Here is a 27,259-nt window from a genome sequence, read left to right on the forward strand (position 1 = left end):
ATGAGATTCCCATGCACAGATCGGGGAGAGGGGCAGGGTTTATGACTCGCTTTTCAGACAAAGCAACTAAGGGCCCCAAGATAAGTTAAGTGACTTGCCAGAGGCAAATAAAGAACAAGAGAGTTGGATCACGAGGTTCAGCTTTCCATGGAAACGGGTGCCAGGAGAGAGAAGGGACAGGCCCAAGGTCATGCACAGAAATGAAAGGCACCCTGGTGCTGGGACCCCAGGCTCTGGGAACTGGTGCAATCTTGACAGGTCAGGACGGGGCAAAGGGATGGGAGGGGGACACAGTGGCTTTCACAAACAGCCCGGGGGGTCCTGAGGCTCAGAGTAGGTAGCGTGACCTGACCCTGCTGAGTTCGTGGCGGTGTCCCCAATCCGGGAACTGGCAATCCACTTGGTCTCGTCCACGGTGGTGCGGGCGCGGGGCAGCCTCCCAATGTCCTTCACGGTCAGGATGAGGTGCTGGGATGACTTGAGCAGCCTGACCGCCTCGTCGTGCAGGATGCTGAGAAAGCTCCGCCCGTTCGCCTCCAGAATCTGGTCCCCAACCTGCCAAGACCACAACACAACAGCAGTCACCTGGGCTATTTGCAGGACACCGACTCGTGCCAGGGGCTTCAGAGCCCTGGTCCCAGTTCTCCTGGCCAGCCTGCTGTGGAGGTCACCGGGGCTCAGAGAGGTTACTCGGATGCCTGAGGGATGCTCAGCAAGTCGGTGGCAGAGACAGCCTTCCAGTTCTGACCCTGAGCCCATGCTCCCGTCACTGGAAAGGGCCATCTCCTCTTGGCCCAGCAATGGTTTGAGGGCTGCATCTACAACCAGGTCCCCAAGGGTCCCCTTTTCCAGAAAACAAATTGCCTCAGAGGCCAGAGGCCAGGGTGGGGGTGGAAACGGGGGCAGAACGAAGCCAAAGGCATGAAGGCATATTTCCATTTTCTCTGTTGTTGAGATTTTCACCTCAAGCGTGCATTCTTACATTACGGGTACCTTAAGATGTAAACACCATTTTAATTTACTCAAGAAAACAAGCCGTAAATGAGAAAACCAGCCTCCCGTTAAAGCAATAACATACTGTTCGAACTCTTACAACAAGCAGGGAGTTTTATTTTGTAATGTAAAAACACATTTTTAATGAAAGGACACATAATGGAAAAAAAACAAAAACAAAAACCCTAGCCTTCCCATACAAACAAACTCGTGACCTAAAGAGTGGAGGTCGCTGGGAAGAAACCGCAGTGGGAGATGGGTGTGTGTGAGAGACCTGTGTGCGGCTCGTTTAGACTCAGGGGGGCCTGTTGTAGGTGGGGGTGCTGCGGTCCCTGCCAGGGGCCGGCCGCCAGGGTCACTCCCGCTGCGGTCTTGAAGGGCAGCCCCAGACCGCCGGTTATTCATGGGTGCTTCTCCTTCTCCCCAGCTTCCCAGCCTGCTGATGGCACATGATCAGCCCCAGGGGGATTGTCCAGCATTCTTCAAAGCCAGATTTAGACAAGGGGAGCGAAACGGGGATGTGGAAGAAAGAGAAGAGAAAAGGAGATGGGCCGCTGACGAGGCTGCGCACTGAGACCCTGGGCCCCAGCTTCCTGTCTCTCTGCAACACCCCTGCGGCAGCTGGGGCGTGTCCAGGAGACACTGAGTCCAGATTCAGACCCCGAGTCCCTGTCAGCCCCTCCACGCTGTACCCCCAGGGCCCATCTCACAGTGGGAGTTCAATAAGAGAACTTTTACTGAGTTTCAACTCAGTAAAAACCCATTAAATGAATAAGACAATCAGACACCCATTCCCCTCCATTCTTAGCTCTGGGGCCACGCCTATTACACCAGCAGCCCAGAGGGGACCAGCCTATTACACCAGCCTGGAGCCCCCAGTTTTAAACCACTTTTTACCAGATGCTGTGTGTCAGGCACTTGTTCTGTCCCTTTACATATTTTCCCTTATTTAATCTCCTCGACATCCAGAAGAGTAGGTCCCATTGCTCTGCATCTCACAGGGGAGAAAGCGGTGGCTCAGAGAGGTTAAGTAAGCAATGTGGTGTCGGAGCTAGCAGAGAGGACAGCCAGCACGCAGACCCTCCAGGTCAGGCTGGCCCCAAGGCCCTAATGCTTTCTCCTGCTGGGCTGCCGTCAGGAGCTCTGCCTTGGGACACGTGCGTCCCTTCAAATCCAGCATGTCCAAAGCCACCGACCTGTCAGTACTCCTCAGCCCTGCCCACTGAGCCCAGGTCTGAACACCCACCTCCACAATCAAGTCAGCCTTTTTTTCCACCAAAGAGATCCTTCAGGAAGTCCCACCCAATCTTCACCTTTCCCCACCCTTCTGTCCACCCAGCCTGGGTCCCCGTCCCCTCACACCTGGGGTCCTCAGCCAGCATCCCTCTCCAGCCATCCACATCCAAACTGGCCTCAGGCCTCACACCAGGTTCATTTTTCCTTGACTTTTTACTCTCACGCCATCCCTCCTTGCTTAAAAACCTCCAACCACCTGCTGCATCTAGGGGGCAGCAAAGCATTATGGTTAAGGATTTCAAAGACCCATGGGCCAGGGTTCAAATCTTGACTCCACTACTTCTATGCCGTGTGAATTCGAGTGAACCTCCCAGTAGCTTTTGTGCCTCAGTTTCCTTGCATGCAAAAAGAGGGTGCCGGCACAGGATTGTCCTCCAATTCTCCACAGAAACCAGCATCTGCTTCCCCTGCTGCTGGCAATATCACCATTCTCTCTCCTTCTGCCTCACTGAGCTCCCTGGCTGACAACCACCGTTCCCTGAGAACTGGGCAGCCCCAGCTGGACTCCTTGGAAAAGGCTCCGCACACAGCAAGTGCTCAAGAAGTGCTTATGCACGGAGGTATGGATTCGGCCGCCTCCCACTTGCCACGACAACCCCCTGCCAGCTTCTCTGTCCCCTGGCCGCCCGCTGCGCCTTCCCTCCTTCCTGAGCAGCAAAGGCTCCACCTGTCCCCCCATCCAGCTGCTCCCCACGACCAGAGCCCAGGCCACACTCTTTGCCTGCAGAAGTGCTCTGCTTTCCTGAGTATCCCTCTCGATAGCTTTGGCTTTTGTGGAGTGAAGGGAAATCCCCTGTAACCTTCCCCACACACGTGATTTCATCCCAGAGTTCAAGGACGGGAAGTAGTATCTGAGAAGCAGGGAAGCTTTTGGTGTGCAAGCCTCGCCCTGCAGGTCCAGGCCCAGGAAGGGGTGAGTGGCGCTGGAACAAAGGAAAGGATGATTCAATTCCTTAAGCATCTACCTGACCCTCCACAGTGAGGCTGGAAAAAGGGTGGGGGCAGTGACCCAAATACTTTATTGGGACATATGTACACTAAAAAAAAAAAGTATTTGTTGTTTATCTGGGGCTCAAATTTAAATAGGCATCCTGCATTTTTATCAGCTGAATCTGGCAATGCTGGGGTGGAGGTGTCAGTGACTGCTGGGCCAATGGTTCTTGGGGCCGGGGCTGATTTTGTGCTATGGTTACCAAACTTCAGTTACGATCCCTCGCCCTGAGCCTGGCACCTATCATACAGGCAGTCCGTGAATGCTCAGCACACCACTTACTTCTGCCTCATCCTAGGCATTAATATCTGTGATTAGTACCTAAATCACGGACTTGCTGTGCTAGTCACACTTCTCCCTTGTGCCTATTAAATAAATACAGACTTGGGAGAGGCAGCATGGGGGGTCACGTGTGACCCACCCAAGGGACAGGCACGAAATAGGAGTCACACTAGGGAAGCCCCAGCTGAATGTGGGGATATGTGAGCCCATCTTCCCCATCTCTTTCCAACCTTCTCCTGTCTTTCTTCTTGCTCCAGGGCCTGTTTTAGAAGTGCAGTCCAGACGGGGCTGGCCTGGGGGGCCCACACAGCCCTGTGCAGCGTCTGGGTCGGTCTGAGTTGCTCCCGTTTGTCTGCATCCAGCTCTCTCAGAGACTCTAACTTGTTGGGAAGCTCCCCGAGGTCTGAGAGCCTCGTCAGAACAGGTGTCTGTGTGCCCACTGTCATTCAGAGTCCACAGACCATTTTCAAATGAACCCAGTGTCCCCCAGCTGCTCACAGCAGCCCCGTGGGGCCAGCGTTCTATGAAGTCTCAGCCCTACGGTGCAACAGAAGATGCCCCAAGTTCTGAAACCAGGCAACTGAACACAGCAGCCGTGCGGCTCTGCACTGCTCTCAAGTGGAGCCCGCGCCTCAGTGTTCCCATCTGTCAAGTGGGCGTGACACCACCAGCAGTCCGGGGTGGCTGTGAGAACCAAATGGACCACTCGGCAGCGCAGAGGGTGACACTGTGGGAGAGGTTCTTTTCGACAGCAATTCACTTCCCTTCCAAAGGGAGGGGACAGGCTGAGATGTCAACTGATCTACTCAAGGTCACTGGTCACGCAGGAAGTGGGCAATGAGCCGGCATCTGAGCCCAGCTTTCCACATCCTTCCCACTGCTCTGTGCCACCCTCCTCCCGGCCGATGCCTGGCGGGCAGGAGGCTTTAGAAACTGGTGAAGGGACAGGAGAAAGATCGTCTTTCCTCCTGTCCAGTCTCACTTCCATCCGCTCCCCCTTTTCCTTTGGTTTGAGTGATGTGAACTTGGGTGTGGCACGTTTAAAGATCTTAACCTGACCCCTGCTCCCCGCCCCAAACACTAAGAGCTCTATGCATCGATTCACTGGAATGTTATGCTCCCTTACCCACTGAGGCCAGCTTTGAGTCCGACAATGCGGGTCAACACGGCAAAGCGTAAAGAGGCCCAGACGCTGCGACTGCCAGGCCTGCCAGTGGGGAGACCGAGGCCCAGGAAGCACAGGGATGGGCCTGGGGCTGAAGCCCAGACCCGCGGGCTCACTAGCCAAGAAGACACTCCCGCTGCCCAGAACTCATCGGGACACGACCCCCTGGAGGAAGGAAGACAGGTGCAAAGAGTGATCGAGTGCCCAATAACGCTCAGCCTGCCATCGGGGCGCCGATGGGGAGGGCACGGGAGGATAAACGAATAAAGGTGGCTTTATTTTATTTGTCGCCAGGCATCCTATTTATCACCAGTGATGGAGGGATGGAGGGCGGACCATGGGAATGCCCTTCATTTCAAAGTGGAGGAGAGACTCCTCCATCATCCACAGCCCATTGCGTGACAGGCTCCGATTTGGGATGCTCTGAGGGGAGCACATCGGGACTTCAACAAGGACAGGACACCAATGTCCCCTGAAATCGGCTGACCACAAGAAGTAGACGTCCACTTGCTCGGGGGCCGAGGTGGCATGGGAGCAGTGAGGAGGCCTGTGGAGCAGCGGGAGTGCTTGGTGGGCTTGGAGTGAGCCCCCGCAACCTGCCCAGACCCAAGGAAACTAATGTTACCACTCTAAGCCTTCCTTCCCTCCAGATATGGCAACGAGACCACCGACGGTGATGCCAGTAAGGGAGAGGCCATCCGGTGTGTGGTCGTGAGCACAGACCCAGGAGTCTGCCCTCTGGGTCCAAACCCAGACTCTGCCATGTGCTAGCTGTATGGCCTTGGGTAATTTCCTTAACCCCTCTGTGCCTCAGTTACCTTCTCTGGAAGAAGGGGACCACATCAGTGCCTACCTCATAGGTCTCAGGATTAGAGGAGTTAGTAAACCCTCCACTGTGCCCCCAGTACCTAAAACAGCATCTGGCACACAGTAGGTACTCAATGAATATTATGAATATGTATTGAACGGGCCACCTATAAAGCAGATAAAACAGTATCTAGCTACTATAAACATTCAATAAACATTAGTGCTTTTTTGAAACACCACGTGTACCCCTGAAGTGACCCCTCAGTCACTCACCATCCAAACCTTCGGCCTCCTGAGTCTCTCGAAGCCACCTGCCCCACCTCTCCACCCTCCTTCTCCCCGGGCCCTGCCTTCGGCATCAACAGATCCACACGTGTTGACCATGCCCGTGAGGCATGTACGGTTACCCCATTTTACAGATGAGGACCCTGAGGCTGGAGGCGAAGTGATAAGCACTGGGATCTGGCCTTCGGTCTGCCATCCCGCAAAGCCCCTGCTCGGACCAGTATCAGCCCCTCTCTTCGGAAAAACCAGCCTATCCTTCCTCCACCTCTTACACAGCTTCTCAGCTCCAGGCTTCCTGCCATGCACACGGTAGGTGCTCTATTCATGTCTGGTGAAGAGAACTGGAAACAAATGAGCCGAAAGAACCTGCCACAGGATGGCAGCAGCTTGAGCTCCTTTGCCAGAGGTACTGGGAGGTGGGGGTGGCGGGGAGAAGCCTGCTGACAATGCCACCTTGGGCCGAGCAAGGTGACAGGAGCTGACCTCTCAGGTTGCACAGCAGGGTCAGCACGCTGGGCCAGGGGCCTGTGGGGAGCAGGTTCGGGGCCACCTCCACCGGCTCCCCAAGGCTGATTGAAATGGATTTCATGGCTTCAAATCAGGACCCCGCTGATCGTAGCATTAACGCAATGGAAATTCAAATATTATTATTAAAGAGCTTTATTGCAATTATAAATCTTGAACAGTCTTGCACGTCAGGTAGGAAACTTCAATGGGCCTTTCTTGTTGGCGGGTGGTTGGGGGTACAAGTGAGCAATGCGGTTTTAATGAGACATTCGTTTTCCCCCACAGTTCAGAAGTTAGTAAATCTTGCTCTTATTTTTTTTTCCAAGGATTAAGGTAAAAGCGAAGAAGGTTCCTGGAGTGAGTTAGGGGTAACAGCAGGGCCTGGGCGAGCCCTTCATACAGCCCTCTGTGGTTTAGCGCCCTCCCCTGGCAGAACCCAATCAGAAAGCCACCAGTGGAAATAGCAGCCCCGATGCTTCCACTGTGACTCCTGCTGCCTTCCGGTTCCTGCGGACACCAGCACGTGGGTCGGTTGCCGGTACTTGCTTACTCTCTGCTCAGGACATGGGCCCTCAATAAAGGCCCGCACCAGCACCAGCCCCCATCTCATCCATGGAAAGCTGAGGCCCAGAGAGGGAAAGGGCTTGTTCAAGGTCAAGTCAAGGTGAGAGCCAGGGCAGAGAAGCCGCTAGCGAGTTCTTCCCACAGGAGATTCCAGCTTCCAAGCAAACACATCAGAGCAATTACAAAGGTCCAGCTCAGGAGGAATAACAGCTCCCCACTCCCCAGAGTGCCTCCCAAGGTCAGCAACCCCATGCAATGTCACTTTAAACTTAACAGGCACCACACAAGGCATGGAGTGGTGTCCTGTTTTCTAGGTGAGGGTAGGGAAGTTCAGAGAGGTGCAGTCACTTCCCCAAGGGCACCCAGCAAGCCGAGTGAGTAGCAAAGTAGGATCTGAATCCAGCCCAGCTGCTCTCCGGAGCCCCAGACTCACAACTGCCCAAGCAGATGACTCGGAGTCACTCTAAACCAGCTCCGTCAAAAGGACTTTCGGCAATAACAGCGACTTTCTGTATCTGTGCTGTCTGATATAGCGCCCACCGCTATTTAAATTTCATTTACATTAAATTAAATTAAAAATTCATTTCCGCAGTCACATTAGCTGCACTTTGATAGCCACATGAGGCTTGTTGCTGCCATTACTGAGCAGGTGCCTCAGACCCAAGGCCTGGCCTCCCTTCTTCCTCCTCCAAACTCTGCTCCTCCAGGGTCCCAGATCTCAGTGCTCAAGAGCCCCAAATCTGCTGGGCCCACCATCAAGCCCACCAAATGCTACCTTCCCCTCCAAAGGATCTCAAATCTGGTCACTCCCCTGTGTCTCCACTAGTCCACTCTGACCCCGGCCACTGTGGCCTCTCACTGGGACCACCGTCATGGCCTACCTTCACCATCCCCCATACACCCTCCTCTGACGGTTCATTTTATGTGTCTCCTAGGCTGGATTCAGGGATGCCCAGTACCTGGGAAACCATTAGTTCTGGATGTGCCTCTGAGGGTGTCTCTGGAAGGTATTAGCATTTAGATTGGCGGACTGACTGAAGAAGGTCGCCCTCACCAACTCGCACGGCATTATCCAGTCCTCTGGGGGCTGGAGCTGAATCGAAGGCAGAGGAAGGGAGAATCCACTCCACTGGAGCTGAGACATCCATCGTCATCTGCCCCCAGATGTCGTCGGCACTCCTCGTTTTCGGGCCTCAGGACTCCAAGGTTCACACCACTGGTCCCTGACTACTGGGCCTTTGGATGTGAACTTTCCTAATTGGCTCCCCTGGTTCTGAGGCTTTTGGACTTGGACTGAGTTACACCACAGCTTTGTTGGTTCTCCAGCATGCAGGTGGCACATAATATGATTTCTCAGTCTCCGGAATCACATGAACTAATTCCTATAATAAATTTCTTGTATCTATCTGTCTATTCTGTTTCTCTGGAGAACCGTGACTAATTGCCCTCTCTGTACAGCAGAGGGATCCATTTGATTGATTTGACGGCAAATCTGATATTGTCATACCTTCCTAAAACTCCCCACCAACATCTAAGCTCTTTACCTAGCCTAAGAGGGGACTCAGCATGCTAATGCCTCTCACACTTCTCTCCCACAGCTTTTTCCAACCTATCCACGCTTGTCACCTCTCAGCTCTATGAACAGACAAAGCCCTTTCTAACCTCGGGGCCTGTGCATATGCTATAGATTTTTCTTTCCATTCCTTACCTGGATAACTCCTATTCAACATTCAGATCTCAGTTCAAATGACACCTCCTCCAAGAGGTCTTCCCTGACCACCCTTTCCAAGGCAGGTATCCCCAGTCCCCACCCCAGAGCACCCTGAAGCACACCCCACCGTCCTCATCATGGCTTAAGCTCATGCTGGGCTATCAGCATTGAGTTCAGGGCCCGTGTGCTGCATCCTCCTTGCATAGCACATGGGAGGCACCCAAGAAATGCCTGACAGAATCAGTGAATGAGTGAATAAATGGTGAAATGGACAGTGAGTAGCACATACACCAGCAAGCTAGTCCCCTTCTGGTTTCTGCAGATAGGCAGGAGACATTTCCATGTATGTGAAGGTTGTTTCACATGGCTGGGGTATGCAGGGAGCTGGGTACTCATAGCCCGGCTCTGTGCATGGCAGCAGGAAAAGGACACCCAACTTTTGCAATCACATGGAAGGCAAAGAGGTGAAAACACAAATCACAATTTTGTTTTGGGTGGAATTACCCTCTGGAAAATGGTGCACATTTATCTAGCCCCTCATTATGGAAGGAAAAAAAAAAGAGGGGCGAGGAGTCAAAGGGAGGTGTCAAGGCCCAAGGCCTGTCAGTCCATCGGGGTGAAGCTGGCCTGGAACCCAACCCTCTCACCTGCTCCGTACAACGGCAAGAATCAGCGTTCTCAAGTTCAAGTCCACAGCCCTCATATACACAGTGATCAGTCAGAAGACATGATGGAAGGGGCAACAGAAGAGACAGAAATGAACTTAAATGTGCAGCACGGATGTGACACAAACTTTAAACACTCACAATGGACTCGACAAGGAGAAAAATATGAACAAAAAAAGTCCCATTCTTGGAAAGGATTCAGAGTTCTCTCTCAGTTGAAAAATTTAATACTACCCCAATAAAAACACCAAGAATCTTTTGTTAAATAAGCTGATACAAAAGTTCACGTGAAAAAATAAAACTGTGCGTGGAGGAGCCTTAAGCGCTTATTATTAGGTGGAAGGAGCCAGTCTGCAAAGGCTACACAGGGCGTGATTGCAGCTACACAGCATTCGGGAAAAGGCACGATTACGGAGACAGTAAAAAGACCTGTGGTTGCCAGGGTTCTGGGCGGAGGGAGGTGTGAACTGGTGGAGCATGGGGGATGTTTAGGGCAGTGAAACTATTTTGTACCATACTATAATAGTGGATACATGACATTATGCATTTGTCAAAACCCATAGCGTATATACCACCAAGAGAGAATCCTAATGTAGACTATGGACTTTGTTAATAATGTATCAACATTGGCGTGTCATTGTAACAGGTATACCACATTAATGCAAAATGTTAATACACGAGACCCTGAAAGTGGGAAGGTGGGGGTAGAGGAGGTACATGGGAACTCCATACACTCTGCTCAAACTTTCTGTTAACCTAAAACTGCTCTCAGAAGGAATCTATTCATTTTTTAAATGATAGGTTTTTTTTTAATTAAAAAATCAAAATGTCAGACTGGCTATGAAAACCCAGATCGAGAAGAGCTGTGAGAGGAGGTACCAGCTGCTAAAATCTACTCTAAAATTTCTGTAACTCTACGGTGTGGCACAGACTCCAAGCAGACAGACAGACAGACAGGGGGACAGACTAGAAATAGAGCCTAGGACAGACACATGGAAATGGGGCACTGAGGAAGGCGGCTTCACAAACCCCTGCGGCGAAGACGGCCTTGTTAATATGCTGCCCTGGGGTGACTACGTAGCCATTTGGAAAGAGATAAAATTGGATCTGCATCTCATATTCTACATAAGAACAAGTGCTAAACAAATCAGAGATCTAAAGGGAGGGGGGGAAATGTATTAACAAGAATTAAAAGAAAAAAAATTCTCTCTATCTTGGGCATAGGGAAAGGTTTCCCAAGGAGAATACAGATTCACCAAAAGAAAGAATTGATCATTAAACTAGATAACAATAAAAAAGATTTCACACTAAAAAAAACTCCCAAATCTATACTTAAAAGAAAATGACAATGGAAGAGAAAACATTTGTCATTTATAATCACAGATAAGAGGCTGATGAGCCCTAACAGATAAGGAATTCTTAAATTTTAGGGGAAAAAAATCCCAAATTCTAACAGCAAGAGGATAATGAAGGAGGCATGAACAAGTTACAAAAAAAAGACACAAAGAACAGTCCTCAAACGTTAAGGAAAGGTGTTCGACTTCATTCATAATAAGAAAATTGCAGAATAAAGCCACATCGAAACACTCCTTCCAGCCTGTCGGGCTGGAACCTTAGCAGTGCCCGTCGTGGGCTGTGGGCGGCAGGCACGCTCGGGCACGGCTGGCGGGAGGTCAGGATGGAACAGCACTCACGGAGTGGGGCTGCGCCATACTGAGCAAACTGTGTGCACTGCCCTTTGACCCAGAAACCACACGTGCAGAACGGTACCCTGAAGATACACACCCGCAAGTAAGACATCACATCGGCCTCAGTTACTCACGGCAGTCTGGTGTGTTGATTGTGAAATAATGAAAACAACCCAAATGCCCACAGAGGAGAGCGGCCGATGAAGGGAGGTAGAGCCGCAAGGGGGCGCGCTAGGCAGCGGTAAAGAAGAGCTAAGTTTTTTTGCGCACCAGCATGAAGTGACCGCCAGGATATTAAATTTTAAAAAATTAAGGTGCAAAATAGAATCTATAGCATGTTTACTGCCTTTTGTGTAAGAAAGGAGAAAGTATACTTGTACCTGCTTATTTCTGCAAAAAGAACAGGAATAAACAACAAACAAAAGAACTAGTTTCTTAGTTACCTGCCAGGAGTGGGCAGGAGCGACGGGAAGGGGTGTGGGGGGAAGTGATACTCTTGAGTATACCTTTTGTGTATGATTCTGATGCTTTAGTTGCTCAAACAGTAAAATTAAGTCAATGCAGATAAAGGAAGCCCTACTGAACGCCAGCAGAAACAAATGGACTTTTTCAAATGAATACCAGAACTAAGCTGAAGAGGAAAAAGAAATAAGCAAAGTAACACAATATTGTGACCCTGAACTCTCTGTTTAAAAACAAAATGAGCTGCAAACAAATGGGAAACTCAGCTTAGCAGGCCTGCTGTTCACAGGGGTACGTGTGAGGCAGTTCTGAAACTGCCTTTGTCTCATGAGACTGGGCAAGTCAGTAAATACACTGGACGGTCTAGGTGGGAGCCAAGTTCCTCCAAAGGGCCAGCACTCTGCGTGGTGTTGGGGATGCAGTGGGCACTGCATTAGCTTCCTAAAGCCACTGCGACAACCACCACAAACGTAACTATCCTACGGTTCCGGAAGTCAGATGTCCAACATGCGTCTCTCGGGGCTGAGATCGAGACGTCAGTGGGCCGAGCTCCTTCCTTTCAGGCGGCTGCGGGGCACAGTGCATTCCTTGCCTCTTCCTCGTTTCCAGAGGCCACACGCCTTCCTCGGCTGCTGGCCACCACGCTCCTCCACCATCAAAGCCACCGTCTTCAGGCCAAGTTCTTCGCAAAGGGCCCCCTCTCTGGTTCTCTCTTCTGGTTCCCTCCCTGCACTTTCAAGAACCCCGTGCTCACATCAGACCTACTGGTTGATCCAGGACCATCCCCCCTCTCAAGGTCGGCTGATTCGCCACCTTAGTTCCATCTGTAATCTTAGTTCTCTGTTGTCAGGCTCTGGGGGTTAGGGTGTAGACATCTCGGAGGCTCATTTTTCTGCCCACCACATAGCTGGTGCTCAGACATGATGATGCTTACGGTTAGCCAAACAGAAATGGACGCCCAAAGGCCTCCCCGCTCCCCCAATCTGGGTGACGAAGGGTTAACAGGGCATTTGGCGCTTCTGCCAACTGGAGAGCAACTTGGTTCCAACCCCCTAAGAAATGTTTGACAAAATGGTGCCAACACCTTTGCAACTTCTAGGAATTAACCCCGAGAAGATCGCCATGGGTATGCAACACAAGAAGTTACAAAAATAATTGGGACCTCCTCCTAAATGTCAGCCAAATATTGTATGGTGTATTCATACAGTGATACTGTGAAGCCAAAAAAATAATGTCGCAGATTTTATGACATGTAATGATGTTTTCCAATTAAACCTTTTTAAAATTACAAAACCAATATGAGCACACAGTAGAAACAGTCGAATGATAAAAAAGGGTATATACAACTGTAAAAATCTTGCCTCCCTAAAGCCCCCTACCCTTGAAGACACATCTCCAGACCACCTGAAGGCTCTGGCCCCCACCGGGACTCAGAAGTAACCACCAGCAACAGTTTGAGGGCCTTCTCCTAGGAACTCTCTTCACATATGGTAAGTATGTACACATGAATGTATTTCCTATCTCAAAAAAATGAGCTCACAGAACACCACTCTGCACCTTCAAATTTTGCAAAGGTCTTTCTGGCATGGAAGGATCTTAAAGCAGCCTTGCCGATGGAGGGCGGAGGAAAGCAAACAGTCAGATCCCAGTTTTGCTGAACTGGCCTTATCCGTGTCACTTTCCACGTAAGCATGCCACTCCGGAAGGACACACGCCAAAACCACCACGCCACTTTTTCTCTCAGTGTAAGACTTGCTACATCCTCTACAATCAACAGGCGCTTTCTTTTTGAATGCAGCTTTTTAAAGAGTATCTTAAAATTGCCCATCTTACATGGTTTCCAATTCCATTAGAGGGACTGGGAAGGAACGTGCCAAAATGCTCACAGGAGTTGGCTCTGAGTGGTACATCCCAGGTGATTTTAATTTCAAGCTTTTTATTCATTTTCAGTGCTCTCCAGATTGTACATGATGCCCATGTTGTGGAGAGCAAAAAGAAAAATCAAATGTTAAATAATAAAGGTAAACATTTGTGGGGGCGGGGGAGCATGATGTGGAACATGTCCCTCAGTGTTGGGGTCTGGAGAAAAGGGGGCCGGGGCCCTTAGCTGCTCTGCTATGCCACCTGGAAAAAGCACCTTCCGCATGCCACCCAGCCCAGTCTATGTCTCTTAGCGATTTGGGATGTCACTCCTGTCCCCCACTGGGCTTAGCCACCTGCAGGCACAGATTGGCTTGGAGGCGGTTTAACCTCTCCCGGAAAGATCCTCTGAGGTTTCTCTCGTCTGTTGCTCCTTTTAAAACCTTGTTTCAATTGAAATTGAACTAAACACCTGATTGCAAGGGAAAGGTTAGGTAAATTATAACTCAGCGACAAGATGAAATGATATCATGCAGTTATCACAAATTGCACTTAGGAGAAGTTTTTAATTACATGGGAAAAAATACAAGTGAAAAAATGAGGGATGCAAAACAGTATACAGCAGGTAACGCCAATCACGTAAAAATGTACGAAGAAAGGACGGAAAGGAGCTACATCCAGATGTCGATGCCCAAACAACCCAAACGCCTGGCAGCTCGGGAGTGGATAAACAAAGTGCGGAAGAGCCATACTACAGAACACCACTCCGTGACAACAGGGAGCTTCCCAGACACGCTGCAACACGGTGCGAAGTGAAAGGAGCCAGACACAGAGGCCACGGGCACTCTGACTCATCGATGTGAAATGCCCCAAATCCACCGAGACAGAAATGGAAAGGGACTACTTACTGGGTACAGGAACCTTTTAGGGGGGTGATGAAATGTTCTGAAAGGAGATAGTGGTGATAGTTGTACAACTTTGTGAATACGCTAAAAACCACTGCTTTGTATACTTTAAAGGGGTAAATTTTATGACACGTGAATTATACCTAAAAAATGATAGTAATAAAGGTTGGGTTCAGGAGGTAGGATGGTCCGGGTCCTTTTACTGTCTGTCTGTGTGTGTCCTATGCACTGAACCTATCACTTTAGGAGCTGGGAAAAAATTAAAGCTAAAAAGAAACAAAGTTTTCCAAGGGGCTTAGATTAATACCTCTAAAGCAAAGCCCCTGCCAGGTCGCTGGACACCCCAACCTCTGAAAGCTGCTGAGCAAGAGAACAACACCCTTATGAAATAGGGGAACAGGCTGACCTCAGATCCAGCAAACCATGCATATCCCCAATGTGCTGGCATTGACCTTGGCATGACCACATGTGGAGCCAGAAGAGCAACTGATGGATGACCCTCCCATGTTGGTCAGCCACCACTCAGCAGCTCTAGGCCCTTTGCTCAGCCACATGGAAGGAGGGAATAGAAGAAAAACCACAGCCAGCCCCTTCCGACCACCTCCCTCAGGTGGAGATTGTGGTCCCAGTGGCCCTCGGCTCTCCCCTTTTGAATACTCCCCCCTCCTCCTGTGACCAGGGCAGGCCGCAGCTGGGCTCCTCCCCTAATCGGCACCCGTGTAGGAACTAAGCATGTCTCTTTTGGGCAGTAGCCTGCATAGGAGCCCCTTTAAAAGCCAGGCAGTAGGACTAAGCAACTTGAACTTCTGCAATTTATTAAGCACCCATTCAGAGGCCAGTTCACAAATCCAGCCACGAGAACATCCTAGGAAGGATGGAGAACGTGGCACAGCCAGGGGAGGGAGGTTACAACAGCCACCCAGCACGTGCCGGGTTCCTTAGGAAAGAAATCACCTCCCAGCTCCTCAGGAAAGCTGTTCTTTCTCAGGGCGGGCTCATCAGCCTCCTGAGACTTTCAGAGGCCTTTACCGGCCATTCTCACCCACCGGCATCCACACTTGCATGGCGAATGAAAACCACTCACACAGTTAGGGCTCCCATTTTGGAGGGTGCTTATCATAGGCCAGGCACTGGATTTTACATACATAGTTCATTGTGTCCTGACATTCTTGTTCTTACTGTTTTTTACTCCTCACCCGAGGACATTGTTTTCATTGATTTTAGAAAGAGAGGAAGGGAGAAAGGAAGGAAGGGAGAGAAACATGGATGTGAGAAACACCAATTGCTTGCCTCCTGTACGCACCCAGACTGGGGATCAAACCCATGACCTTTCAGGTATGGAACAATGCTCCAACCAGCTGCACCTGTACACCGGCCAGGGCTGTCCTGACATGATTGTTGTTGTAATTATTATTACTAATATTGTTAGAGAGCCTGGACTCTACCTCAGCACAGCTCCTCTACAGTCCCTGGGAAGGGAAGCAAGATGCCGTCTCTGAGGTTCAGGGCTCGGGAGCCCCTCCCCAGGAGCTCGAGGGGGCCACTGTCCCTCTGGGAGAGGCAGCCCGGGGAAAAGCTCTAGGTGCAGGCAAGTCTGTCCTCTCAGCTGGAGCTCAGTGATCACACAGAAGTTATTATCCCACCTCTTGCTTAAAGAGCCAGGGGATTTCAAGTCCCCAAAGCAATCAGGGGCTGCTGCGCCACGATTCCTCCCAGGCAGGCTCTGCGGGGCAGGGCTGGCGCGCCAGGCCAGCGAGGACCTGCAAGGAACAGCCTTGGGCTGATTTCATCCCAGGGGGCCACACGAGACTGCCCTTTGGCCCGGGAGGCAGGCTCCGTGGTGGGAACTGCTGGACTGGGTGTTCCAGGACGGAGCCAGGCCAGTGACCCTGGCCAGTTCCTTCTTGGCTTGTGACCTTGGGCAAAAATCCCTCCCATTTTTCTCACCTACAAAGACAACTAATGCTGGTTACCTTACAGGGTTATACTGAAAACCAGAAATAAATTTTTCAAGCCAGTGTACAGGGCCCAGCACAAATAATGCCTCTTTTTTTTATTACAAAATCTTTTATTACAAAATCATAAGCATGTAATTCTGTAACATAACAATGTCACACTCAAGCACACCCTATGACATTTTAGGTGAAATGTTCAAATTAAAACTATAAATTATCACACCCACATTAGGAGAGGGTGTGAGGGAAGAGGTGGGAGCCGGATTTCCTGTGACTAACCTCTGGACACGCCCAAGTTCCAATCCCAGCTCCTCCACCTACCAGCTGTGTGACCTTTGACAGGCTACTTCACCTCTCTGGGCCTCAGCTGCCCACCTCTAAAAATGAGGCTAACACTAGTGTCTCCTCACTGGGAGGGCACAGTGCTCACTAAGCACGTGGGCTGGCACAGAAGCAGCACTCCCCAAACGCCAGCAACCACTATTATCGTGTCTGTCCATGAGATACAATAGAGCCTGCTGTGCCCTACCTTCCTCCCGTCTGCTGTCACTATCACTGCCCTCATGCCACCGGACAGTCTGCCATGCTTCACCGAGAACACATCCTGAACGGCCAGGGGACTCCTCCCGGTCCCAAGTCCAAAAGCAGAGTGCAGGAACACCAGGCAGCTGTCGCTACTGGGACCACAGACGGCTGAGTGCCCCGCTGCCAGGGGCCATCCTTGTCAGACTGTTTGTTTTTTCATCACGCAAGTTCAGGGTCACAGAGTCCAGGGACTAACCGGAGGCTCTGGGGCTGATCCCCATCCCAGCTCTGCTACTTCCTTGCTGTGTGACCTTGAACAAGTAACAACCTCTCTGAGCCCGGGTTCGCTCATCTTTCAGTGAGGCATGGTACAGCATCTAACTCAGGGACTGTTCAGGGACTCATTAAGGTGGAAAAAGCACTTAACAGCTGTCCTGATGGGGTTGCTTAGTTGGTTAAAGCATCATCCCACACACCAAAAGCCTGCAAGTTCGATCCCTGGTTGGGGTACAAATGAAAGGCAACCAATCAGTGTTTCCCTCACACATCAATGTTCCCCTCTCTCTCTCTCAAAAAAAAAATCAATAAAAACCATATTGTTGGATAAGGATTTTTTTTAAAGTGCTTAGCAGGGTGTCCAGCCGAGAGTCGTCACACAGAGAATGCCTGCCGTCACCATTTTTCTCACCAGGGCTCAGCCGGTGCGTCCCCTGGGGCACCGGCAGCCTTCGCTGCCTCTGTCTCCCGCTCCCGTCCTCCCGTTCAACACAATATCCGTGCAGAGCGCACGGAGGACCACACAGCCAGGTGCTGGGTTGCATACACCTTGCTCTGGTCCCCGATGGCCAGCACCCGCTGTCCACCCCACTGACCACTGGCAGAAACAAAATGGGCTTCCCAGCCAGGGATGACCTCAGAGGTGGAGGTCATGGGACCAGGCAGGATCTAGGACGAATACTGTGCTTCTTCTGAAGCTTGGTGACTTTCAGGACAAAATGTCCTTCATTTCCTCTCTCTGCATTCTTTTGATACTTGGTCAAATCAGGGTACTAAGGAGGTGACAGAACAAACCACGTGGCCTTTGGAGGGCCAGAAGGGCTGGGGTCCTTGGCCCTGAGCAAGTTACCACACCTCTATGAGCCCCAACTGCTCATCTATTAAATGGCACTATTACTGCCCACCGCAGGGGTATGGGGAGGAATAGGAGTGAATGTATCTAAAACGCTTAGCCCTGGGCTTGATCCATAATAGCTAGTTAATAAAGGGCAACTGCTATCATCATCATTATTATTTTTAAGCGCTAGTCAATCTTGGCTGTCCTTAAAGGAGCAAGGTTTTATGCTCCATTCTTTGGTGGAGGTTGAAGCTGCAGGGGAACGTGCACAGGAATAAGAGCGGCCTGCAGATAAGTGCTGAAGGGGGTGTCAGCCCCTCCTGGGAGGGTGGGACAGCTCCACGTTCCGCCCCGCGGCGCCCTGGGGAAATGCTGGGCGGTGCCTGGCCCCCCCTGAGGAGCTTTCCTCCCTGGCAGTTGACTTGCCCCTGCCCTGGACCTACCCCGGGGGCTAAGCGAGCGCTGAAAGCCAGGCAGCAGGCAGTACTTTCTCCCCAGGAAAGCTCTGCACAGCAGCAAGGAGCCCTATTTACAAATAAAGCCTGTTCTTGGCTCCACCACCCACACAGCCAAGCCCCTTTATTCCACTTCAATGTGCCGAATTCGACTGCAAATGCATTGGCAGTGAACGGAATAAATCAGCCCCGGCCGCCCGAGAGAGTGTGGGCAGGTGTTTGCATGTCCCAGGTGCCTCGGAGGGGAAAGTGACATACCGGCAGGGAATAGGGACTGCTTGACTGTGGCGGGCACTGAGGATGGAGAGGACTTGACCGAAGGTGGCATTTTTATGAGCTCATAAAGCCTTCGATAACCTGCAACCGAGAAGCAACCGAAGTGGCTGGGAAACTTCTACGGAATACGTTTCCTCTGCCGTGTTTCAAAATGGAAATGGCTTTATTGTTGCCGTTTCCATGATTATTATAAAAGTAATACTCCGCTCAGACACTGCAGAAGGACATAAAGGAGAGTGAAAACCACCCGTAATCGCGTCACATCAGGAGCACCACTGTGGACACCCTGGTGCAGGCCGGTTTAGGTGCTCCTCCCAGCATGTTTTTTTACGGATTTACACTGTGCGGGTGAGATCCTGCTAGAGAGGCAGCTCTGCAGCCTGTGCTTCCCACGCAGTAAGACACCAGCGGTGTCTCTGCTACACGCGCAGACCTCTCGGGCCAGGACCTAGCACGTCCCCTCCCCTGAACACAGCCTGCCCCCTTTTCCTTAACATGGATTCAGTCTGAACGAAGTCACCGCCAGCAAAGTTGGAGCCCATTCATGCGTCTCCTGGCACTGAGGACACAGCCGGCGTCACCGCACAACATCCTCCCTAGGGGGGACCGGAGGGACCCAGGCAGAGGAGTGACCAGACTTCTCGAGCACAGGCGGTTCGTTTTCACCTCACCAACGTCTCCCCCCTGCTCCCCTCTTCGTGTCGGCTGCCAGGACACTGGGGGCCGCAGCCGGGTCCTGCCTGTGGCTGGGTGTGTGGCCCACACAGCCAGTGTGCTGGAGAGTCTCACCCCAGCTTCATCTCCTTCCCTCTGCCCCCACTTTTCTTCCTCCTCATTTTCTCATTCATTTTAAAAAAAGAATCTTTAGTCTGTGTTTTGAAATTAACTCCAATAACTTCTTTTTTTGGTAATTTGGGGGGGAGGGAAATAAATGGAATTAAACTGGGCTAAGTGCAATGTGGCATGCTGGGTTGGGCTGCGTCCTGGAGCAGAAAAGGGGCATTACTGGGAAAACCGAGCGCTCTTGAATGAAGTGTGCAGTCGGCTTAGCGGTTTTACGTCAGCGGCTTAGTCTGGACAAACGCACCTGCTCACAGATGTCAGCATCAGGGGACGCTAGATGAAGGGAAAAGGGGAACTGTCTTTGCCACGTTTCAGTAAATCTAAAATAGTTCCAAAATAACACATTCGTTAAACACAGTCTGCAGAGAGACGGCTAGGAGGTTGTTTCCTATTGGAGTCCCAACAAGGTAGCATCTCAACCAGCTGAGAACATAGCGAGTGCCCAGACCCAGGTCATTTCAGAACCAACCGGGCCCAGCCAACCTCTGAGGAGCACCTGCTGCCCGCCCGGCTGGCCGGGTTACCAGCGCAGTTCTAGAACCAGACTGGGAGGCCTGGCTTTCCCTCCTGCTTGTTCTGCAGCTCCCTGGGTCTCAGACACTGTGCCTGTGCCGTGGGCAAGCAAAGGAGGGTATTTCACACGGCTGTTGGGAGGCGTTAAGAACTTGGGACTGTCTCAGTCAGTGCCAGCTTCCTAACAAAGTAACTGGGTGGCTAACAAGCAACCGACGTTCATTTCTGCCCCTTCTGGAGGCTGGAAGTCCAAGATCAGGGGCCAGCCTGGTCAGGTTCTGGTGAGAACTCTCTCCCAGGATGCAGACTACCACCTTCTCCTTATGTCCTCACATAGTGGGAAGAGAGTCAGAGAGCTCTCTGGGGTCCCTTTTATACAGGCGCTAACCCCATTCATGCGGGTCCACCCTCCTGACCTAAGCACCTCCCAAAGGCCCCCTCTCCTAACACCATCACACTGGGGGTTAGAGTTGATACATATGAATTTGGTGGGTGGGTGGGGGGGAGGGACACAGACATTCAATCCATAACTTAGACACTCAGTAAGTTTAACCTTTATTTTTAATATTGTTAGTTCATTCCTCCTTCCATCTTTTCAGTAATCCTGAGAAAGACATGTGATTGTTTTAGGATTCCCTGGGAAAAGGAAGGCAAGCTCAGAGAAGCTGAAGGGATTCTCCAACGTCACACAGCTATTAAAGCAAAAGCAGCAAGCTGGGGTTTGGACCCAGTCTTCCTAGCTGCAGACCAAGAACTCTCCCACTCCACTGTATTTGCCAAGAGACCCCGACACGCTCTGTCTCGGCACCACGCCAGCTGTGCACCACAGCGTGGCTCCAGAGGAGCCCCTGAACGCCACTCTGATCCACTGTGACCTTTTCTCCTCGTCTGTGCAGACGATCGGCTTCCCCCACATGGGCGGGGCACTCAGGCCCTTTGTACGAAGACACAGTCTCATGCTGCGTTCCATGGCCCCACGTGTGGGATTAAACCTGCCTGGGCTCCAATCCTGCTCTTCATCCCATTGGCCTGTGACCTTGGCGAGTCTGCTTAACTGCTCTATGCCTCAGTTTCCCCAGCTGGAAAATGTGGGTAGTAATGACCTACCCCACAGGACAGCCTGCAGGTTCGGTGAGATGACATGTGAAGTCAATGTGAAGCTCAATGCAAAGTCAATTACGAATGCTGGAAGAAGCACAGCACTCTTTAAGACGTGAGTTAATACTATTTCAATAATTGCCTGTTGCCCTGAATCAAATGCCAGCACCAAAGCTGCCCCAGCACAACCCCAAGGCGGCCTGCAGCTTTCTCTCCTCTTCCCTCTCTAAAGTGCTATAATAAACTCTCGAGTCAGGGCCATCGCAGCCCAGCAGCAGTGTTTGCAAAATAGCAGCCATGAAGAGCCTGGGCTGGACCACTGCCCAGCACCACGTGGGAGGCCACCCTGCACTGAGGATGACTGGGAGAACTTGGGGCATGGGAGGGAGACGGGCGCACAGCTCCTGCCACTCGCTCTGAGCTGTGACTAGAGGCTGCAGCCAGGGAAGGGCACCTCGCTGGGACCCACCCAACCTTAAGGTGGGTGCTGACTGCTGTGCTGCAAGTCTGGAGTCGGCCTCAAAGAGCTCAGCGCACAGACGGTTCCCTCCCTCGGCCCACGAGTGCAGCCCTGTGCCCCATCCCCTCCCACGGGAGAGCTGGGCCTCTCACCTTGAGCCCGCTGCTTTCTGCCTCAGAGCCCGGGTCCACGCCAGTGATGTAAATGCCGAGGCCGTACTCTGCTCCCCCGCGGATCGTGAGGCCCAGCGACCGGCCGTCCCCCAGCACCAGGTTCACCTGCAGGAAGGACAGGAGGCAGCGTTGGAGGGCCTGAAGGGCGCCATGAGCTTCGGGGAGCAGCAAGCTGCAGGGTCACGCCCCAACCCTGCAGGGCACCTTGATTGAGTCAGGTCTGCAAGATGCCCTGGAACATTCTTGTTTCGGCCCCAGCTCTGCCTCCAGCTCGCTGAGTGACCTAGGGGGATGTCCCTCTCCTGCCCTGGGTGGCAGTTACAAGAGCAGGAACAGGAAGGAGGCGACGTCCAGGGATGCCCTGATGCTCACCGCAGAGCTCCGCATCACTTCAGGAGTCACGTGGTCTTCACACCCCAGGGGCCATGGACTCCTCTGCCTCCACTGGCCACCCCTGACCACACTCCTCAGTCGGGAAGGGCCTGCTCAGGCCCTGGGGTCTCCACCCCTGACTTCTGCATCTCCCAGCCTCCCTCCTTAGGATCAAGGTTGAGTCCAGGCTGAGGGCACCATAATCTGCCATTCCAGGAGTCTCCTGCCTTCCCAGGGGTCTTCCACCTCTGCCACCCATCCTCACAAACCACAGTGGTGTTGCTTCAGTAGCCCTTAATTCTACAAACACAAGGACCACTCAGACCCAGCGCTGGGCCAGGGGACCAGAGATGACTCTGACACATCCTACTTGTCAGAGTCTCCATCTAGAGGGGCAGCGAGACCAGTAAACAGTGTGATCAGAGCACTGATCTGGTGGGGGGGCGGTGGCTCGGGGACCGTGTGGATACAGAAAAGAGGCAATGGTCCTGACTTGGGGTGGGGGTGGTCAAAGTGGCTTCCTGTCTGTGATGGGAGCAGAGAGTGAGCAGGAGTCATGAGGCAGGGGCAGGGGCAGGGACAGGGGCAGCGGCAGGAGGGGCCTCCCAGGGACACAAGACAGCGGGTGTCACTGCTCTGCCGTAGGGGAGCATGCTCCGTTCGTGACAGTGGAGGTGAGTCACTGTACCCAGAGTGGGGAGTGCCGGGGGCAAGCCGGGGACTTGGGAGGATGGGCAGGGAAGACTGCAGGCAGGTTGGAAGCCTGCGGGAACGTTCAGGTCAAGTGTGCCTTGGATATGAGAGAGGAATTTATAGAAAAGAAGGGGGGCTAGGACAGCTGAAACCTAGCCCCCAAAGGCAGAAAACACCCCATACAAGTTAAGACCCAGTGACATGTAAGGGGCCCAAAGAGAGCCCAATGTGACTGCCCACAGGAGGGGGCGTTGCCCGCAGGCACCAGGGGAGGGCAGATGTCACAGAGTTAGAGAAATTGTCCAACCACCTTTCTGTTTCAGGGAAGTCCTTTACCTACGAGTTCCCCAGGGCTCTGTACCAGCCACTGGGAGAAGCCTTGTGCATATATCATCTCACTTCATTGTCTGACCTCCCTGGGGGTCAGGAGGCAGGTGGTTAAGTCCAAAATGCCCCATGAGGGGCCCAGCTGTGCAACCCTGGACGTGTTATTTAACTAACTTCTCCATGCCCCGGCTTCCTCGCCTGGAGAGTGAGGATGAACCCAGTGTCCACCTTATGAGGTGACTGTGGACAGGCTCAAATTCAGAGACAAACGTAGGGTTGTCTCCGGCCCACAGCACCTCTCAATACGTGTTGGCCGTTGTTGGTCTCATCTTGCCCAGGATGAACCCAGACAAGGCCACACGGCCGCAGCTGGCTCCCACCGGCTGGCAGACCGACTGCACGTGACAAAAGCAGACAAGGCCACATGGCCACAGACCGGCTGGCAGACCGGCTGGCAGGCCGCTGCTGGGAGACAGCCCAGTAGACAGTGGCTCTATGGCGTTTGTTGCTGAGACTGCAGACGCCGCTGTAGGTCAGGGAGCCCCACCCCCCTCAGTGGGAAGGGGCGAGGCGGTGCTGCCAGTGGAGCGGCCCCAGCCCTGCAAGTCCAGAGCCGGCTCCCGGTCTCCTCCTCAGACAGACCTTTAGCGAAAAGGGCACCTGTGTGGCCCACAGAGCTGCCAGGGCCCTGTGAGGGCTGTCACCCACAAGTGTCAGAGAGACAGATGTCCTCCTGGAAACAGCAGGCTCTGAGGACATGTGAGGTTGGACATGGGAACACCTAACTGGCCAGTCCTCGTGACCTGCCCCTCTCTGCCCCAGTACAGAGCCAGCTCCAGGGCTGGGGCAGGTTTGAGGTGACCTAGGTTCAAGACCCCCAGCCCCGGTCCCTCATCACATGCAGGTGTGTGTATCTGGGAGGTGACAGTGCGGTGGTGACAGGGGCACGCTCTGGGGCCCGACCGTCCAAGTTCAGCCTTGGCAGTGACACTCCCCCTCTCCAGGCCCCAGTTTTTTCATGGGGAAAGCAATCACACCCGCTGCGCTGGGTCGTTGTGGGGGATGAACGGGTCCATGTACTGGGAGCATTTAGAATCCCGCCTGGCTGAGGTGCTCAGAAAACGCTGGCTACTGCTCTCATCTTCCAAATGGCCCTCTCGGGCAAGCCACTGCGCTAAGCTTGTGCAAGTACGACCTGGAAAGAGAGAGGAGGTTTTCGCCTCAGAGATAATGAACCTGGGCTGCTTCACGGGCTAGGAAGGGTCACTCAGGTATGAGCGATCACTAGGCTCCATCCAAATGCTGACCGAGCCCCAAGTGGGTGCCCAGCCCAGATTCAGAGGAGACTCTAACCAGGTCCCTGTCCTCAGAAGAGCCCCAGGGCTGGAGTGTTGGCTGCTGAGGACTCACAGCGGGAGTCCCTCCTGCCGCCCTGAGGTCAACCCCTTCCGGGAGCAGCTCCCACCCAATGACCGGAGAGGGGAGAAAGCCTGAGCCTGCCTCAATCCAGGACAACTCAGCAAGGCTGCCCCAGCTCCAGAGTGCTCATGAGACTGGCCGAGGCCTCTGCAGCGAGGGCATCACAGCCCACCCTCCCCTCTGCCCAGGCCTGCACCCCTGACACCTTCACCAGCACGATCCCAGGGCAGCACAGGGCTGCTGTAACACACGCCCACGAACTTGGGGGCTTCCAAGAACACAGAGTTATTACCTTCGAGTTCCGAAGGCCGGAAGTCTGGAGTGGTTCTGCAGGACTGCATTCCTTCCAGGGGCTCTCAAGGAGGAGAACCCCCTTCCCAGCTCCTAGAGGCCACCTGCTTTCTTTGGCTTGCAGGCCCTTCCTCCAGCTCCTCAGCCGGGGTGGTATGTTCCGACCTGTCCCCGGCACCACATCGTCTCTTTCTGACTCTGACACTCCTGCCTTCTCCTTCTGAGGACACTTGGGATCCCACTGGGCTCACACGACAATCCAGGAGAACCTCCTGACCTAAAGATCCTTTACGCAATCACATCTGCACAGTCCCTTGTGCCGCGGAAGGTGACATCTGCACAGGATTCAGGAAGGAGGAGACGGGCATCGCTGGGGAGTCACTGTATCAACCCAGGCCCTTTCCTATAAACCTCTGCCAGGGAGCTCTCGGTCTCAGAGCCCATTCCCGGGAGTCTGACCTCGGGTAGGGCCTTCTGGAAATAGGACCTCAGAATCCTGAAGGCAGAGGGGGTCAGACAGGACAAAAGGAGGGCAAGAGCTCAGAACCTGGACAGCACACAGACCCCTGAGGTCGCCGGAGCATTCTGTTTGTAGGGAGTGTAGCGGGGAAGGTGAGGGAGAGACAAGATTAGCCTACGTGGGGGGCTGTGAGCCAGGCCGAGAAGCCTGGGCTTTAAACAGGGGGGTCAGAGAGGCTCAGATTGGGATTTTGGAAAGACTGCTGGGGAGGGGGAACAGCACAGAGGCCCGAATTCCGGAGATAACTCTGGAGAGGGTGTGCGCCTTAAGACAGCGGTAGGGGCCTGAGGCAGGACTCGGAGCAGGGAGGCAGGCTGAGGACAGAGCAGCCAGGTCCTGCCTGGACCCCACCCTCCCGGGAAGAACAGCGCCCCCTTCCACGCTGTGCCTTCAGGGCGTGGAACAAGCCCGATTCCAGCCCTGCTCACTGGGTGACCTGGGGTTGGTTCCCTGGCCCTCTGCTACCCCACCCTCACCGGGTCCCTCCAGCTCCTGGACACAGAGATTCTGGGGGAAGAGGCCCCAGAGGAGCCCAGGAACACACAGATGACAGCAAGCCATCTACGGCAGCCCCTCTGAATACTAAAGATGGAAACGCTCCTCCCGCCCCCCCCCCCCCGCCACCTCCCCATAAATCCTTTACATGGGAATAAAACGGAGTCTTTATCACAGAACTGTAATAACAGCCCCATCAACCACAGAGTAATCTGCCTCAATCGCTGGCTGCAAATGCAACCAGCATTTGGTCAGAAAGAAAATTCACCGATGGGGAAGGGCATGAAGGAGAGGCAGCCTGGTGCTGCGAAAAGAACACCACTGTCACCAATAATATGAATGTAGTCACAGTAACTCACTAGATTAATTGGTCACTCTATGTGTTTCTTAAACCCAGGCACTGGGCTCAGCACTCCACATGCATTTATTCCCTCATTTAATCCTCTCTCCACTCCTATGGGGTTTTTCTGATTACCCCCATTGTCTGGATGAGAAAACTGAGGCTGGGGGGGGATGACAGGATGTGGCCAAGGTCACAGGGCCAAGAGCTAGCAGAGGCCTGGCGTTTAACCAGGCACCACACTGACTCCTGAGGCCTGAGTTCAAATTCTGCTTCTGCCCCACAGTCTGCAGCAACCGTGGGGCAGAGCCTACAACTTCTCTGACCTTCAGGTTCCCCACCAGCAAAATTCTCACGAAAAACCTACAAGGAGCAGGCACGGCCAGCCCCCTTTCTGCCTTGCCCCAGAATCCCAATCCTGCTCAGGAAGCAATATGAGCAACCCCAGAAGATGACGTCAATCAGCATTTTGGGGCAAAAACATACAAAAGCTACCTAGCACCTAGTTGGCATTCAATAAATGATGGTTGTCACTGGAATTAATTACTATGTCCCAGGCGCTGTGCTCTGTGCTTACGCATGATCATTAATCCTTGAAACAGCCCCACGTGGCCGCCGTGACCGTCCCCAAATCAAGGAGAGGGAAGCTTAAGTGGCTCACCCAAGGTTAAGTGACTCTCTCAAGGTCACTCGGTCAGAAGGTTCTACAACCAGGCGTGATACTGTGATTTATAACCAGAAATATGTACATTTGGTCTTCATCCCCCTTCCTAGCACAGAGCTCCTCACGCCCTTGTGAACCCCTAAGTGGCAAGAGCAGCAGGAGCATCTCGTGCTAATGAGGTGACTCCGGGTGGGGTGGGCTCCTGCGTGGCTCCTGCGTGGCTCCTGTGTGGAGGGCGGTCACCAGGAAGATCAAGCCATGATTAGAAGCTTGGAATTTTCACCTCCCCCCATGCACTCTCCAGAGAGGGGAGAGGGGCTGGAAGGGCAGTTAATAATTGATCGCGCCTACATGAGGAAGCCCCTATAAACCTCCCCACGCGTGGGCTTCAGAGAGCTTCTGGGTTGGCGGCCACGTGAAGGGAAAGGGAGAGAGGCTCACCTGAGAGGGCATGGACGCCTGTGCCCCTCCCCACACACCTTGCCCTGTGCATCTCTTCCACCTGGAGGTTCAGCTGTTTCCTTTGTCGTATCCTTTTATAACGA

General features: G+C 52.8%; 1 protein-coding gene across 5 annotated transcripts in view; it reads right to left on the bottom strand.

Annotated features, from left to right (window-relative positions):
- WHRN (whirlin) overlaps window positions 1-27,259 on the bottom strand; it is a 77,483-nt gene that overhangs the window by 21,965 nt on the left and 28,259 nt on the right. For 4 of the 5 annotated variants that reach the window (XM_028520389.2, XM_036022119.1, XM_028520380.2 and 1 more), the window contains 2 exons: window positions 21,573-21,698; window positions 353-555 (listed from right to left, as the gene is read on the bottom strand). In XM_028520389.2, coding sequence (XP_028376190.1) covers window positions 353-555; window positions 21,573-21,698 — 329 coding nt within the window. The remainder of the gene's footprint in view (window positions 1-352; window positions 556-21,572; window positions 21,699-27,259) is intronic. The other variant, XM_036022120.1, reaches the window with a different exon arrangement.

This window comes from Phyllostomus discolor, chromosome 3, assembly GCF_004126475.2.
Source record: "Phyllostomus discolor isolate MPI-MPIP mPhyDis1 chromosome 3, mPhyDis1.pri.v3, whole genome shotgun sequence".
Classification (NCBI taxonomy): domain Eukaryota; kingdom Metazoa; phylum Chordata; class Mammalia; order Chiroptera; family Phyllostomidae; genus Phyllostomus; species Phyllostomus discolor.